This window comes from Pipistrellus hanaki (assembly GCF_964339955.1).
Source record: "Pipistrellus hanaki genome assembly, chromosome: 2".
Lineage (NCBI taxonomy): Eukaryota > Metazoa > Chordata > Mammalia > Chiroptera > Vespertilionidae > Pipistrellus > Pipistrellus hanaki.
The window spans coordinates 105494446-105512736 of record NC_140504.1 but is presented as its reverse complement, the minus strand read 5'-3'; the positions used below and the strand labels follow the sequence as shown (position 1 = coordinate 105512736).

The 18291-nt window shown below is 35.6% G+C and overlaps 1 protein-coding gene across 7 annotated transcripts in view; it reads right to left on the bottom strand.

Moving 5' to 3' along the window:
* Positions 1–18291, bottom strand: part of XRN1 (5'-3' exoribonuclease 1) — a 214342-nt gene that overhangs the window by 106887 nt on the left and 89164 nt on the right. For all 7 annotated transcript variants that reach the window (XM_084872413.1, XM_084872412.1, XM_084872416.1 and 4 more), the window contains exons 16-20: positions 9542–9711; positions 8226–8346; positions 8029–8127; positions 4305–4408; positions 10–141 (exon numbers count right to left, since the gene is read on the bottom strand). In XM_084872413.1, the coding sequence (XP_084728539.1) occupies positions 10–141; positions 4305–4408; positions 8029–8127; positions 8226–8346; positions 9542–9711 (626 nt within the window). The remainder of the gene's footprint in view (positions 1–9; positions 142–4304; positions 4409–8028; positions 8128–8225; positions 8347–9541; positions 9712–18291) is intronic.

Sequence of the window (18291 nt, the reverse complement as noted above, 5' to 3'; positions counted from 1 at the left end):
GACACTCACTATTCTGAAATTCCTTGTACTTCTTTTGTCCAGTTAGATTGTTCTTTGTCTCCAAGATGAACCACTTTAGATGGTGGAGCAGTTCTTCCCAGATAAAGCTTCTGTATGCCTGGAGGTTCTTCCATGTAAAACCTTAGGAATTCATATAAAAATTATATTACCCAAAAATCTGTGATTTAATATAGAGTTCTAGTGGTATAAATCTTCAAAGTAAAAAGGTTTCTACATGGTATAATAGAAAAAAAGGCCATCTTTTTAAAAATTGTACTATAAATTACAGAACAAAATCTTCTATAAATCAATCAAAATTTGCCGAAACCGGTTTGGCTCAATGGATAGAGCGTTGGCTTGGGGACTGAAGGGCCCCGGGTTCGATTCCAGTCAAGGGCATGTACCTTGGTTGTGGGCATATCCCCAGTAGGGGGTGTGCAAGAGGCAGCTGGTCAATGACTCTCTCTCATCGATGTTTCTAACTCTCTATCTCTCTCCCTTCCTCTCTGTAAAAAAATCAATGAAATACATTAAAAAAAAAAATTCAATCAAAATTTAAAAACAAATTAATATTCTTTCTCTCTTAAGACACAAAACTAAATATACAACAAAAATATAAAGAGCCAAAACTGATTTGGCTCAGTGGATAGAGCATCGGTCTGTGCACTGAAAGGTCCCAGGTTCGATTCTGGTCAAGGGCATGTACTTTGGTTGCTGGCACATCCCCAGTAGGGGGTGTGCAAGAGGTAGCTGATTGATGATTCTCTCTCATCGATGTTTCTAACTCTCTATCCCTCTCTCTTCCTCTCTGCAAAAAATCAATAAAATATTTTTTAAAAAAATATAAAGATTATAAAGTATTCTCAAATTCAATAAAGTATTTTTGTTAAAACAGTTTAACTTGATTCTACAAGCCACTACATCTAGCTCCAATTTACAGGAAATATGTGGAATGGAGGATCCATCTAAGTGACACTAAGACAAAATGGCCAGGTAAATCCAGAATCCTAGAAAATACTGGCTTGCATTCTTAAAAGAAAAAAAGCAAAAAAAAAAAAAAAAAAAAAAAAAAAAAAGCAGGGAAGTAAATTCAGCCACATCCTAGGATATAAAATCAATAAATAGAAACCAACTGTATTTCAATATACTACCTGAGAAAACTTAAATACCTCTTCAGTTGCTCCCAAGTAATTTAAATACTAAGATGTACATCTAACAAAATATGTACAGAATATGTATGCTGAAAAACAAAACACTGATGAATGGATCCACTGGGTAAAAAGATTCAACACAATAAAGATGTTAAATCTCCCCCAAATTAATTTATAGAGTTAATACAATTCCTATGAAAATATCTCAATGATTTTTATATGTTTAGAATAATTTGTCCTAAAATTTATATAAAAAGGCAAAGGAACAAAAAGCTAATGCAATTTTGAAAAATAAAAGTATCGATAAGATGGAAGGAATAATCTACCTAAATTTAAGACTTATTACATAGCTACAGTAATAAGACAAAAGACAGAGAAACAGATCACTGGAACAGAATGGAGAATTCAGAAGTAGTAGAGCCACACAAATGTGCTCGACTCAACTAATATTTTTTCTTTCAATTACAGTTGACATTCAATATTATTTTATATTACTTTTAGGTGAGTAGAACAGCATAGTTGTTAGACATTTATATAACTTACAAAGTGATTCTTCCTGTTAAGTCTAGTACCAACCTGGCACCAAACATAGTTCTTACAATAATTGACTATATTCCCTATAGTCTACTGTTCAACCCCGTGACTATTTTATAACTACCAATTTGTATTTCTTAATCTCTTCACCCTTTTCTTCCAGTTCATCAGTCTCCTCCTTCCTCTGGCAACCATCAGTTTGTTCTCTGCATCTATGAGTCTATTTTTTTGGTTTTGTTTATTTTGTTCTTACGATTCCATAGATGAGTAAAATCACATGGTATTAAACTGTTTTGGCCAGGGTGTAAAAACAATCTTATGAGGAAATATTCCTTTCAAACAATGATGCTGAAGCAATTGAGTATTCATAGGCAAATGTAGGAATTTTGATCTAAACCTTATATTTGTATAAAAATTAACTCACAGATCATGGGTTTAAATGTAAAATGAATGAAACTATTTGAAATATAGGAGAAAAATCTCAGGTACCTAGGGCTACGTAAAGAGTTCTTAAACCAAAAGCATGATCCACAAAATAAAAAAACTGATAAAATGGATTTCATTGAAAAGGCAAAGGGACTGAATTCTGATGACTTAAAAAGAATCCTCACAATTTCATACAAAAAAGAAAATACCCACAAAAGAAAAATTCATACTGACATTGAATTCTCATTAAGAAAATCACATGACAGAACATAATTAAGATATGTTTGTACAGATCTGAAGAAAAATAACTGGGCCTCTGTAATTCTAAACCTATGTGGGAAGAAAATAAAAGAGATCATTTGATCACATAATAACTCAGAAAACATAAGATCCCCTCATTTTTTTCTTGGAAAAAAAATTACATGAAAATAAAAGAATAAGAAATCAGATCAAGTTTATATGAAATAAAGATAAAGATGACAAAGAATAACTAGCCTAAATAATCACTGACAAAATGATTGTAAATTTGAATAAAATTTTAAAAAGTTGTTTTTAAAATAGAAAATAGTGTTTAAAAAATTATTATGTAAAAGAAGACTAGGATAGGCATGGTAAAGGTAAGGTTGTATATAGAGTATCTCCCCAACATGTATATACAGTTTAACAGCTGATAGCTCAACTGATGTTCCTTTCTTTTCAGCCAGACTAAGCTTTGAACATTTTTAAGGGGACACGCTTTAACAGTTAATAACTCACTTAACTTTCATTCCTTTTCAGGTTTAACTGATTTGAAATAATGGGTGAAGTTAGACAAAGCTGGATGTAATGTAGAGTAGTAGCAATTAAGCCCATGGTTATGAAGTTTATCTGTTGGAAGCTGCCCATTTTCTTCACTAGCAGAGAGATGTGGACAAGGAACTAGAAGGCTGGTCAACCTTGAAGCTCTGAAAGGTCAGAGCCCACTGTCTAATTGGTGGCAACTTCCACCTTTTAGTCTTATGTAAATCCTTGCTGATGGGCTATCATGCAGCTATTACTGGAATTGCCAGCCTAAGAGCTATGGGTGGATCCCAAACCTGAATAAAAGGGATCGGAGCTGGGCGCCTGCCTGGCCCCCAATATTCCCAAATTAATATTTTCTAGTCTCTCTCATGTATGCTTCCTCAGAGCCCAAACCCTGAACCTGAACCCTGAACCAAGCTAGACATGGGGGGAACACTCTCATTTATCATTTAAAAGAAGGCTAGCCCTGACTGATTTGGCTCAGTGGATAGAGTCAGCCTGCAGACTGAAGGGTCTCCAATTCTATTCCGGTCAGAGGCATGTGCCTTGGTTGTAGGCACATCTCCAGTGGGAGGTGTGCGGGAGGTAGCTGATCAATGTTTCTCTCACATCGATGTTTCTGACTCTATCCCTCTCCCTTCTCTCTGTAAAAAAGCAATAAAATGTATTTTTTTTTAAAGGCAGATACAAAACTGTAGGTATAAAAGAGGCAGTTCATCAAGCAAAATTCAAACAGAAGAGAAATAAAGCTAGTGGAGAAAGGAGATAGGTATTAAAAATACTGAAAAAAATGTATCCACTAGACAATTTTATGGAGATACATAGAAGATAACGTTAAAAGTATAAAACTGGCAACAATTGATAAATTGAAGGCACACAAATACCAAACGAAATGATTCTTGATGTTTGTGATTCCATTGCTTCAATTATCAGCAATGCCTGGACCAGAACATCTTATGTTTAAAAAAGGCATTGACCAAAAAAATTATTCATTGCTGTAGATTCTCTTAAATTTTGAAAAATGAATGGTATGTTAATGAACACTGACTTTAAAATCATTCGATGTGTATATATATTTTTTGGGGACACCCTATATATGCTACTCATTGTTGTCATCAAGAGAAATATATTTGGTAAATAACATAATGATAACTGGTAGAAAAAAATTAGGCTATAGAACTTCCAAGCTATTAAAAGGAAAAGAAGGCAAAAGTGAAAAATAATAAATGAATCTAAAATATGTCAAGAAATATACAATAAACTGCAGCAGTGTTTCAACTTCAAGTGCTGTGATTTCATTTTTACTATAGAGTATAAACATATCAACAATTCTATCAGCTAAAAATGTATTAAAACCAATAAACAGCAAAGCAAATATAAATTGAAAAAGAGTTATAAATAAAATCTTACTTGGTTTCTCCATCGGATATACCAACAACTCTAGCTTCTTCAAGATGAGGCCAATTAACAAAGACAGACTTTCCAAGCACCGATGATGCTACATTTTCTACACTCTTAAAGTAAAAGCAGAGAAGTTCATGTCATGTCCAGGAGAAAATTTTAAAGAAGCATATTAATTTTAAAATGGCTTGTGTTTATAACTGTGCATTTAAAATCTATAAAATAATTAAAACAGATAAAACATTTGCTCACTCGAGTCAATTATTCCCTCTAATACCTATTCCCTATAGTTCTTAGTTGTGCTGCTCTTCTGAACTTTATTCCAACTTAAATCTTACATCCACTGAAATTCAATTAATTTTCTCTTCTTTTTCTTTCTAGTACATTCTCCAGGACTTTTGAGATCTTTTAAAGTTTAAATTTTTTCCTTTCTTTTTTAAAAATTATTTTCAGTTGTTTTTACCTAAAATGCCTTTGCTCACCTTTTAATTCAGTATGAATCTGTATAAGTGAACCAAGTTTACCTTCCTCTCTGCCAATGTATTCTTATTACAGACAGTTTGACCAACGTAAACTACTTTTTTGCAGTATATACCTCTGGACTCTAGAAAGCTTGCTTTCTATTCATTTTCTCAACAGCAGTAGCAGTTAATTCATAGAGCAGTCCACTGATTCTAACCTAACTTAAATTACATGGTGAGAAAATAAGTTTCAGTAAAAGAAAAGAGTGCTGATCCTAAATGTATTACTGTCCATAATAATAGTCAACATTAAGCAAAAACAATGTTCAGCAAGAAACTTAAGTTCTTAGTTTTGCTGCTAACTAGCTGAGTGTGAGAGGGCAGGACAGGGTTAACTCCTGACTCCAATTTGCACTGTGGGGCAGTGTGGGACCAACTCCTGACTCCATCTTGTGCTACATCCTCCATTTTGTATAACTATGTCACTATGTAACTGGACCCTAGCCCTCTACCCAATCAACCAGGGTCAGCCAAAGCGGTGACCTCACCACCCCTATAAATCCTTTGTTCTAGAGAAACACGTCCTCTTCCTCCATCTTGCCGCTGCGTCAGTATGTGGGGGGTGAGCTCAGGTGAGCCTGAAAAGGACTCTTTTGCTTTTGCATTGGACTCGGCTTTTTGGTGGTCTTTGGGGATCACGAAATCTAGGCATAACAAGTGAATGTCTCTTTTTCAATTTCCACTTAAGTTTTTTAATTTGTAAAATTAATGAGTTGAACTAGTTAGTTGCTTTACAAAACCCCATCTTAGTTGTAAAATTCCATGATTCCATTATTTCACGATTATCTTATTTTTCTTATTGAAAATGAAAAAACAAAACAAAAACAGAAATGTCTAGAAAAAGGCTATTATTCATTTTTTTCATATCAAATAGCCAGACAGTATAAAACAGAACCTAAGAAGTCTGACGTCTTTTGACTTTGTGGTTGATGTAACAAAATAGGAACACTAGCTGCCCAACCACTTGAATCACACCAGCCGGGCCCCTTTGCAGTACTTTTAATACCTACCTCCTTTCTCTACTAGCCCTATTTCTCTTCTGTTTGATTTTGCTTGATGAACTGCCTCTTCTCTACCTACAGTTTTGTTTCTAGCCTTCTTTTAAATGATCAAGTTCTTAACCACGGGCTTAATGGCTGCTACCTCTACTTTCCAACTATGCAGTCCCAGACTAATCCTTAGGAATTTCAGCCTTCACCAATCTATAAGAATGGAATTATCAAAAGCCAAAAATGGTGCCTAAAGGAAAAATTCAGACGTGGTTTTAGTTTTTTTATTCTTGAAACCATATACATCATCTACTTCATGTTTCTGTGATACTAATAACTTGGGAATCATTCTCTTTTACTTCTCTGAACACTGTCACTTTTACTATTTCTTATCCAGTCTTTATAACTGTGAGTATTTCTTGATGCTGAGACTTACAATCCTCAGAATTCTTTTTCCTCAGGGAAATGAGCCCCAGGACTCAGCTATCACCTTCTTGCTGATGACTGTATATACCTATCTATGTTCTGAGCTTTAGCTCCAGATATTAAACTGTGTATAAGCACCCTTTCTCAATGGAGGTTTTTTATCTAAGTACAGAATATTATAAACAATCTGACTATTTTCTCAATTTTCCCAAAGATAGTACATAAAAAGCACCATTCTAAATGCAGAAGGTAAGTTTAATCCAGTATATGCAATTGGATGATTTAGGGCATTAGGGTTTAAATCTCTGTGGATCCCTTGTTAAGAAAGGCTGGCAGGGCAGTTGTAGTTACAAGTCGTAGCATTATCTTAAAATTCCATCATTATTTATCATGAATCCCTTCAAATCAGGGACTCTCCCATTTTAACTTTTTTATTTCAGAAAATAGCAATTATTTTCTAGTTAATTAGCATGGATCCTAAGAGTTACATTTAATATTTTATTTTTCTTTTCAACTACTACAATAGATTTAAACAACTGATCAAATGTCAATTTTAGCCCTAGCTGGTTTGGCTCAGTGAGTAGAGCATCGGCCTGTGGACTGAAGGGTCCCAGGTCCAATTCCAGCCAAGGGCACATGCCTGGGTTGCAGGCTCCATCCCCAGTGTGGGGTGTGCAGGAGGCAGCCAATCAATGATTCTCTTTCATCATGAATGTTTCTATCTCTCTCCCCCTCTCCCTTTCTCTCTGAAATGAATAAAAATATATTTTTTAAAATGCCAATTTTATTTAGTCTTGTTCATCTAAGACTGCCGATTTTCAACCAGTATGCCACAAGAATTTTTAAAACATGCAGTACTTAACTATTTAGTAAGACACATTGACCTCTTTTCCCTTTGTCAAATAAAAAAAATGATAGCCAATAGAACAATAGCTATTAGGTATGAATGAATCAAAATTATACCTATTTATCTTGTCAGATGGGCAGTAAATATATTTTTTGGTGTCTTGTGAGATGAAAAAGGTTGAAAATTGCTGATCTAGATCTATTACAACTTCCACAATTTATGTCCTTATTGCCTAATGCTTCTATAACCACAATCTCTGAACTTGCAGGCTTTTCCATTTTCTTCCATTTCTCTCTTGTGCAATTTAGTCTATTTATACTGCCACCAAATTAACCTTTAAGAGAATACCAATTTGAAGATAACACTGCTTAAAAGAAGTCTAAACTCTAGAGCCTGGTATCCATAATCTGGCTGAGTTTGTATCTTCAAACTTATCTTCCACTATTTCCCCAACACAAGTCCTTTACTTCAGTCAGGTTTATCTGTTCCTTCTCCTTAAATACATCATATTTATCTTAAAAAGAAGAAACAGTATTAAGGAAAATTCCAGACATAAAAAAGGTTAAAAAGAGTAAGATATGCATCACACTTATATTTGATGGCAATTCCCAGGCCTTGTTATTATTCCTTTAAACTAAAATACCTTTCCCTTACTTTTCTCCTCAATGTGATGATCTTTTCCTTAGCACCCAGTTCAAGCCTATTCTTATCTACAGGTCTACACTTGGTCTACACTTAGTTCACACTTTTCAAAGTTCATGAAGCATTTTTTTCTCTTTATGTCACAATTATACATGTCCTTTTATTTGTGTAAATGTTTTTTTACTTTATCCTTATTTACTGTGAACTTTTGGAGAAACTATATCAGACCTCTTATAAACATGTTATAGTTAGGACAGTTTTTATGCATAATTAACACCTAACAAATATATAATAAAGAACATACTTACAACTTCATCTGATTCTGTATTCACTAAGATTTCCAACATCATGTTTTCTCCACGACTGCTCTGCTGGAATACTTGAACTCCGCTTTTCTTCAAAAAAAACTTTTAAAAAGTTCAGGAAATTTAATTTCAACTTTCTCCATAATCACTTAATATTCAATAAAGTAGGGGGAAAAATTCTGAACTAAATAGCCACTGACTTTGTGTTTGATGTGTTTCAGAGTAGGAAATCCACAGAAATATAATGCCTTCTGGTCAACCCTGGTTATTTTGTTCTTGTTTATATCTACATGCCAAGCATCTAATGATATTACTTTATACCTAAAAAATAAATCAAAGCATTTAATTTAGAACTCATACATTATAAGCAATCACAGTTCTTCAGTATTCCCTTGAATAATTTGCAAGAATCATCCTTGCTTAAATAAGGCAATGACAATTTACTCCTACAAACAAAGAAAATACAGAGTAGGACAACTTAGATTCTCTATTGTTATTGGTCCAGACATAAAGTCATATTTGTAGGTTACTGAATGGAAGTTTTCTCACTCATTTAAAACAAAACATATAAAAACAAAATTATGCATATATAATTAATTTTAAAAATAAAGGGATGTATTAAGTATATTACAAATCTCCATATCCTCCATCTCCCCAAACCCAGAATGTAAATGTTTTATAATGTCTACTCATCTTTCTCTTAGCTTTAAAAAAAGAAAAAAATCTTTCCCTCGCCAGTATTTCTCAGTGGATAGAGCATCAGCTTGCGGACCTAAGAGTCTGGGTTTTTATTCCAGTCAGGAACACATACCTTGGTTGCAGGTTCCTCCCCCACCTGGGCCCTGGTCAGGGAGGCAACCAATCCATGTGTTTCTTTTGCATCCACGTTTCTGTCTTTTCCTCTCTCTCCCACTCTAAAATCAATGAAAAATAACTGAGAGATATTCACTTTCTTTGCAACTCAACTACCACCTGAATACATTATTTTCAGGGAAGAAGAGAGAAGAGAGAGAGAAGAAAAAAAAGAAGAGTACATTTTAATGAGGAAGATAAAGAAGATGTGGGTTTGAGGCAAGAAAATAGAAAAGCTCCTTCTTTCTTTTTTTCTTCTTTCTAATTGGGTGACTGGGCAAGAGTTATAGCATGTCAAATAATGCTGGGACTAGACACATATCCTTTTGAGGAATAATACAGATATACACTCAGGAGGAAAATACTTAAAAACAGAAGAAGATGGACAGAAAGAAGCAGAATCTGATGAAAGCAGAGAACAATATAAATGAGAGAGAGAGAGAAAGAGAGAGAGAGAGAGAGAGAGAGAGAGAGAGAGAGAGAGAGAGAGAGATAGAGAGATATGCTATGGTCCTTGATGTAAGTTGGTATAATTCATTATAAATAATTTAGTATAGCTATCATAAATGATTTATTAATTTTCCAAATAGATATTAAAAAACTTTTACTTTTGGTATGAGGTAGGGACTCTTATAAGTTTTTGAAAATTACGAAGTAACATTACCTTGTATGACATCGTTCTATGGCAGGGAATTTCTCTGGCCATGGAGAGGAGTAAGTGAACTCTGTGTCTCTATCATACCAGCACATTAAGCACTCACTATGTTGGTTTCTTTTCCTCTCTTCTTTTTTGAGGAAGTGGTTACATGTCTCCATGGCTTCCAACAATCGCTTCTGAATGTAAACATTGAAGAGAAAGATTGAAAGTATAAAAAGTCTATAATTTCAACATATAAAACTTTTCACTCAGTACCAGAATTATTTGTGTGTGTGAAAAAACAAAAACCTTAACTAATGGAATTCTTTTCCATTTCATTATAGGAAAAACTAATATACTATTTACCCATTGACAAAGGACTTGATTGATAATAGAATATCGCTTGCCTCTGCAAATTCCTCTGATCTATTATTCCAACAGTAGTCACAAAATATGGATAAGAAGAGAATCAAATTTTAAATGTGAATGTATCATATTATTATTTATCATAAAGCATTACTGTCTTTACAATTCTGCAATGGTACAGTAATGTTTATCTTAACAAATTATCTTATATTTAACATAATTCCAATCAGAATTACAATGGTCTAAAATATTTTTAAAGGACAAAATTATGTGTGTCCACAAAGAATGAATGAATGTGTGCATTGCAAAAGTAATTGGGGACTTGCTTAGCAGATCTTATTATCTATATCTATCTATCTATCTACCTACCTACCTACCTATAAAAAAAAAAAAGAGAAAATATGCTAATTAACTGGAACACTGTAACGGGTTGAACAGACAGGAGGAGATTGTGCATGTGTTGGGGTGGGGTGGCAGTGCTGGATCAGCAGCAGCTGCGGCTGCTTCAAGGGCCGGAGGAGAAGGCAGGGCTAGACCCAGGGAGCAAGGCAGGGACAGACGGGTAACTCAAGGGTGGGCAGCACTGCGTGATTTTGAATTGTGAGCTGGGCTCCTAGTTTTTTATAAAGCTACTCTAATCAAATCATTTTAGTAGTAATACCACAAGAGAACCAAAGACCAGTACAGAATAAAGAGTTTTAAAAAATGACAGAAAATTGTGTTACATAGTATTCGAATATTTAAATAGTGTTGTCATAACTAGCTGTAAAATGGTGTTGTCATATCTAGCTGTAAAAAAAACCCCACAAAAAACCACATACATTCCTCACCCTATGCACCCTATGGAGCTTATCCTTTCAGAGGAGTAGAGTCAGTGGAGTAGAGTCAAAATTGAAGGAGAAGTAAAAAGCTTCCCAGACAAGAAAAAGTGAAAGGAGTTTGTTACCAAGATGAAGGAGAGAGGAGGAGGAAAGAAGAAAGAGGAAGAAGACAAGGAGTAGAAGAAAAGAAGAAGGAGAAATCAGAAGAACATAGTTAAAAAATGAAATGACAATAAATATATACATATCAATAACCACTTTATAAGTAAATGGCTTAAATGCTCCAATCAAAGACAGGTGGCTAATAGGTAAGAAAACAAGACCCATGTATATGCTGTCTTCAAGAGACCCACCTCAGAATGAAACATATACAAACACGAAAAGTAAAGAGATGGAAATGGTATTTCGTGCATATGGTAAGGAATAAAAAAGCTGGGGTAGAAATACTTATATGTGACAAAATAGACTTTAAAACCAAGGTTAAGAGGCAAAGAAGGACACTACATAATGATAAAAGGAGTAATCCAAAAAGAGGATATAACCTATGTAAACATTTATACACCTAACATAGGAGCACCTAAATATGGAAAGCAAATCCTGATGGACATTAAGGGAGAGATTGATAGTAATACAGTTACAGATAGTAATACAGTAGCAGATTTTAATACCAAACTGACATCACTGGATAGATCTTCCAAACAGAAAATCAACAAGGAGTCTGCAGCCTTAAATGACATAAGAGATCAGTTGGATTTAATTGGTATCTTCAGAGCATTCCACACCAAAGCTGCATATATACATTTTTTTTCAAGTGTCCATGGAACGTTTTCTAGGATACACCACATGTTATGACACAGAACAAGTCTCAAGAATTTTAAGACAGAAAGCATATCAAGCATCTTCTGTGACCATAATTATATGAAACTTGAAATCAATTACAAGAAAACTGAAAAACAAAGACGTGGAGGCTAAATAATATTACTTAATAATAAATGGACAAAAAATTAAATCAAGGAAGAAATCAAAAAATACCTTGAAACAAATGAAAATGACAACAAAACAACCCAAAATCTGTGGGACACAATAGCAGGCATAAGAAAGAAATTCAGGAGAATCCAAGATGGCTGCTCAGGTAGACACCTAGCCGCAGCCGCACACAACAATTTCAATAAAATACAACTAAAATATAAAATGGACATTACCCAGAACTACAGGAAAGTCGACTGACTGGAAATTCTTAGATTCACAGGGGTCTTCAAACTATGGCCCGCGGGCCACATGCAGCTCGTAGAGGAGTCTGATCCGGCCCGCCAGGTTTTTTGGGCAGTGAGCGCAGCAGAGGTGTTACAGTAGGAATTAGTAGTTCATATAGTCTGGCCCTCCAGCTCTCTGAGGGACCGTGATCTGGCCCCCACTTTAAAAAGTTTGAGGACCCCTGAATCTACAACGAGAAGCAAGGAGAAAACCAGAAGGAAGCCCGGAGGAGCTGGAAAAGCCTGAGGTAACGGAGAAACGTGCCGCGCGCGGAGAGGAAGGAGCCGGAGAGGAGGGAGGCCGAGTGCCTGGCTGGTGTTCCCTAGCAGGAAGGAGATAAAACTCCGACTGCTCTGAACCCCAGTTCTAGGCCAGACCCCGAGGACCCAGGCTCATCCATAGGGAGCTGGGCTGCGAGGCGGAACCCCGGGGAAGCGGCGAAAGGAGGTCCCTGCGGCGCGCACTGCGTGCAGAGAAGGGACGGTCGGCTGTGCTGCGGGATTACCCCGGTGGGAAGGAGACTGGGGCTCCAGACTGCTCTGAAGGCTACCTCCAACTGCACTTCCAACTGAACTGAACCCCAATACCGGGCTCATTGGGGGAGAGCACAGACTGTTTGGCAGCAGGTGAAAATCGAGGGCACCGTTCTCTCAGAGGCGCTTTGCAGCGAGTACTGAAGGACCCTGAGAGGCAGGAGCCGCATAGGGCGGGGCTGACGGAAGCCAAGGCTGTAGGCTCCACCCTGAAATCCCGTCCCATCTGTAACTGTGAAATGCGACAACGAAATAGATCACAAATGAAAGAAATGGAGGACAAAAAGCGACTGGATATAGAGTTCAAATCTATGCTTATAAAGTTTTTCAAGAATCTCCTAGAAAAGATGGATAAGACCTATGAGGATATGAAAAGAGATCAACTAGAATTAATAAGGAATCAACAAGAAATGATAAGGGATCAACAATAAATGATAAGGGATCAACAATAAATGATAAGGGATCAACAAGAAATAAAGAATACATTGTCTGAAATAAAAAATATTATACAGAGTTCTAAAAACAGAATGGAAGATTGCAAGAATCAAGTCAGAGTTGGAACATAAAGAGCCAGATGACACTCCTCCACAGAAGCTAGAAGGCAAGAGAATCCAGAAAATTGAAGGTAATGTAAGAAACCTCTGGGACAACTTCAAGCGAACCAACATCAGAATTATGGGGGTCCCAGAAGATGAGAGAGAGCAAGATATCGAAAACATACTGAAAGAAATAGTGACAGAAAACTTTCCCCACCTGGTGAAAGAATTAGACTTACAAGTCCAGGAAGTACACAGAAGTCCAAACAAAAGGAATCCAAAGAGGACCACACCAAGACAAATCATAATTAAAATTCCAAGAGCAAAAGACAAAGAGAGAATATTAAAAGAAGCAAGAGCAAAGAAGGTAGTTACCTATAAAGGAGCACCTATACGATTGTCAGCTGATTTCTCAACAGAAACCATGCAGGCCAGACGGGAATGGCAAGAAATATTCAAGGTGATGAATAGTAAGAACCTACAGCCAAAGATAATCTATCCAGCAAAGCTATCACTCAGAATCGAAGGTCAGATAAAGAGCTTCACTAATAAAAAAAAGCTAAAGGAGTTTATCACCACAAAACCAGAATTATATGAATTGCTGAAGGGAGTTCTTTTAAAAGAGAAAGTAAATAAAGATAAAAATTATGAACAACAAATACGTAACTATCAACAAGTGAATCTAAAAACCAAGGAAATTTAAAAAAAAAATCTGATGAACAATATTAACTGTTGAATATAATAGAATCAGAGGTATGGAAGGGGAGAGAACTGACGATTCTTGGGGAAAAGGGGAGAGGGGGATGTGGGAAGAGACTGAACATAAACTGTGCACCTATGGATGATGACAATGGGGAGTGGGGAAAGGGCAGAGGGTGGGGTGGGAACCTGGTGGAGGAGAGCAATGGTGGGGGGGGGGGGGGAGGAAAAGGAACATTTGTAATAATACGAACAATAAAAATTTATTTAAAAAAAAAAAAAAAAGAAATTCACAGCATTACTGTCCTACCTCAGGTAACAGATAAATCTCTAAAAAATAATCTAACTTTATACTTAAAGAAACTGGAAAAGAACAACAAAGTCCAAAGTGAGCTGGAAGTGAATATTAAAGATCAGAGCAGAAATGAACAAAATAGGATATAATAAAACAATACAAAAGATCAATGGAACCTAAAGCATATTCTTGGAAAAGATAAACAAAATTGACAAAACTTTAATCAGACTCAACAAGAAAAAAGCAAGAAAGAAAATCAGATATGAAAAAGGATAAATAACTGACCCCAAAGAAATACCAAGTATCATAGGAAACTATAATATTACAAGCAACTATATGCCAACAAAATTGGCCAAAGTGGACAAAATGGGTACATTCCTAAAAACATAAAATCTTCCAAAACAAATCAGAAAAAATCCAAGAACCTTAATAGATAGATTAAAACTAGTGAAACGGAAAAAAAAATAATAATAAAACAAAATAAAACTCCGACAAACAAAAGCCCTGAACAGAATAGTTTACAGGTGAATTTTAGCAAACATTCAAAGAAGAAAAACATCTATCTTCAAACTATTCCAAAAAAGGCAAGAGAACAGAAGATTCCCAAAATCATTTTATGAGGCTAGCATTATCCTAATTCCAAAACCAGATAAAGACACGATAAAGAAAATTACAGGCCAATATCCCTGAAAAACAAAGATGTTAAAATCCTCAGCAAACTTTTAGCAAACTGAATCCACCAATACTTTAGAAAGGACATACTCCATGATCGAGTGTGATTTATTCCGAGGATGTAAGGTTGGTAAAGTATCTGCAAATCAATAAATGTGAAACACCACAAGAACAAAAGGAAGGACAAAAACCTCATGATCATATCAATTGATGCAAAAAAAACCAATTGATAAAATCTAGCACCAATATATGATAAAAATTGTCAGTAAAATAGGAATAGAGACATATCTCAATGTAATAAAGGCCATATATGAAGAACCCACAACCAATATCATACTCAATGGGAAAAAGCTACAATGTTTCCCTTATGTTAGGGAAGACAGGATATCCACTTTCACCACACTGTTCAATATAGTACTAGAACTTCTAGCCGCATCACTCAGACAAGAAAAAGAAATAAATGGCATTCAGGATGGAACAAAAGAAGTAAAACTTTCATTTTTTGCAGATGGCACCATACTGAATATAGAAAACACTAAAAGTTCCACCAGAAAACTAATTGAACTAATAAAGACCTCAGTGAAGTAGCAGGATACAACATAAATATCAGTAGCATTTTTATATACCAATAATGAATATTAGAAAGGGAAGCTGAACACACACACACACACACACACACACACACACACACACACAGAACAAAAAACAAAAAACACCCACAATTCCATTCACAATTGCTTCAACAAGTATTAAATACCTAGGAATAACTTAAACCCAGGATATAAAAGACCTGTACTAGGAAAATTTTGACAATGAAGAAAAGAAACTGAAGATGATACAAATAAGTGACAGCATATACCATGTTCATGGACAGGAAGAGATAACATCATTAAAATGTCCAAATACCAAAGCAACCTATAGATTCAATACAATTCTCATCAAGATACCAATAATACATTTCATAGAACTAGAAAAAATATTCCAGAATTTTTTATAGAACCATAGAAGAACCCAAATAGCAACAGTGATCTTGAGAAAGAACAAAGTTGGAGGAATCATACTACCTGATAACCAGCAATACAACAAGAACTTTAGTAATCAAAACAGCCTGGTACTGGCATAAAAATAGAAATATAGATCAAGAGAACAGAGCAGAAAGCCCAGAAATAAACCCAAGCCTTTATAGTCAATATTTGATAAAAAGGGCACAAACATAAAATGGGGTAAAGATAGACTATTCAATAAGTTGTGTTGGGAAAATTGGACATATACATGCAAAAAATGAAACTGGATGACCTTCTTTTTACCACACACAGAATTAAAAATGAGTTAAAGACTTAAATGTTAGACTTGATACAATAAAAACCCTAGAAGAAAACATAGGCAGTAAAATATTGTACATTTCTCATGGCAATATTTTTCTGTTCTATCTCCTCAGCCAAGGGAAACAAACAAACAAAAAACTAACAAGTGGGACCACAACAAAATAAAAAGTTTTTGCACAGCAAAGTATCAACAAAATGAAAAGACAACCCACTGAGTAGAGGACGTATTTGTCAATGAAGCTGTTAAGAGGTTAATCTCCCAAATTTATAAAAAACAAAAACAAAAACAAAAACAAAAACTTGTAAAACTAAACACAAAAACAAACAATCCCATTAAAAAATGAGCACAAATGGCCAATAGACATGAAAAGATGCTCAACATCATTAGTTATCAGAGACTTGTAAATTAAACAACAATGAGGTAACACCTCACAGTTGTCAGAATGGTAATCATCAATAAATCCACAAATGGCAAGTGTTGGCAAGGATGTGGAAAAGAGGGAACTGTTGGTAGGATTAAAGATTTGTGCAGCCACTGTGGAAAGCAGCATGGAGTTACCTTAAAAATTAAAAACTAAAATGCCTTATCACCCAGCAATTCCACTTCTAGCAATTTATCTGAAGAAACCTGAAACACTAATTTGAAAGAATATATGCACCACTATGTGCACTGCAGTGCTATTTACAACAGCTAAGATCTGAAAGCAGCCCAAGTGTCCATTAGTAGAAGAGTGGATAAAATAGATGTGGTCCATTTATACCATGGAATACCATGCAGCAGTAAAAAGGATCTCTTAACCTTTGAGACAGCATGGATAGACCCAGAGAACATTATGCTAAGTGAAATAAACCAGTCAGAGAAAGATAAGTATCACACGATGTCACTCATGTAGAATTGAATAAACAAACTGAACTAACAAGGAAAATAGAGGCAGACTCATAGAGAGCAGACAGACATCTAGTGGTGGGAGGATTGAGAAAAAAAGAGAACTCATGGACAGGACAACAGGATGGTGACTACAGGGGGAAAAGGGAGTGGAGGAAAGAGAAGGTATGGGGGAATAAATGGTGAAGGGGGAGGAAGAAAAGGGGGGGAGAGAAAAACAGACCAAAAAAGAAAACAAATTAGAAAACAAAACAATATATACTCAAATTACGGGTAAGGAAAAAAGAAATTTGAATAATAATAAAAAAGCATTCTTTGTCATCAAGAGATTGGCCAACATTAAATAAAGTAATAGTATTGAGAACTAGAGAAGCTGAGAAGTGGGTAGTAATATATTGTTGGTGTGAATTTGACCAGTGATCTTGAAAAAGAATCTGGTAATATTCATAAAACTAAAACTATACATACGCATTATCCAAGCACTTCACTTCTGGGATTTTATCTTATAAAATTGAAATTTTCATAATAACAATAAATAAACAAAAAATTAAAAGGATACAAAAATACACAAGTTTTACCACAATATTGTGTACAGTGACAAAAACACACACAAAGATTCACAAGAAGATACGAAATTACCAGAACATTCACATAAGCCTTTTACCAAGCTTTTTGCTTTGTTTCACATAGATACAGTAAATTATAAAAATCTGGGAACTAACACTGGTATAATATTAATTGAACTACAGAGATTCAGATGTCACTAGATTTTAAGAGATTTTTTTGTGGTTGTCCAGTGCTATGCAATGTTTATTATATGCAGAGATTCATGTAAACAACTCGCAAATTGTAATATAGAATTATTATATCATCATAAAATAACTCCTTCATTTATCCCTTTATAATCACACTCAAGACTCGGTGCACGGATTCATGAACTAGTGGGATCTCTTAGCCTGGCCTGCAGGATCAGGCAGAAACTGGCTCTCCAACATTCCCCAAGGGGTCCAGGATTGCGAGAGGGCACAGGCAAGGTGGAGGGACCCCACAGGTGCAAGATCGAGGCTGGGGATGGACACGGGAGGTTGGCTAGCCAGGGAGGGATTATGGGAGGGCTTCAGGGCCTGTCTGAACCATCTCACTCAGTCCCATTTGGCTCAGTCCCGATCAGCTGGGCCCCAATAGCAAGCTAACTTACCAGTAAGAGTGTCTGCCCCCAGGTGGTCAGTGCACATCATAGCAACTGGTCAACTGGTTGACTGTCTGCCCCCTAGTGGTTAGTGCATATGATAGCGAGCAGTTGAGGATCATTAAGATATTATTAGGATACAGTATTACACTTTGATTGAGCCATCCGTCATCCGGCTGACTGGACACTTAGCATATTAGG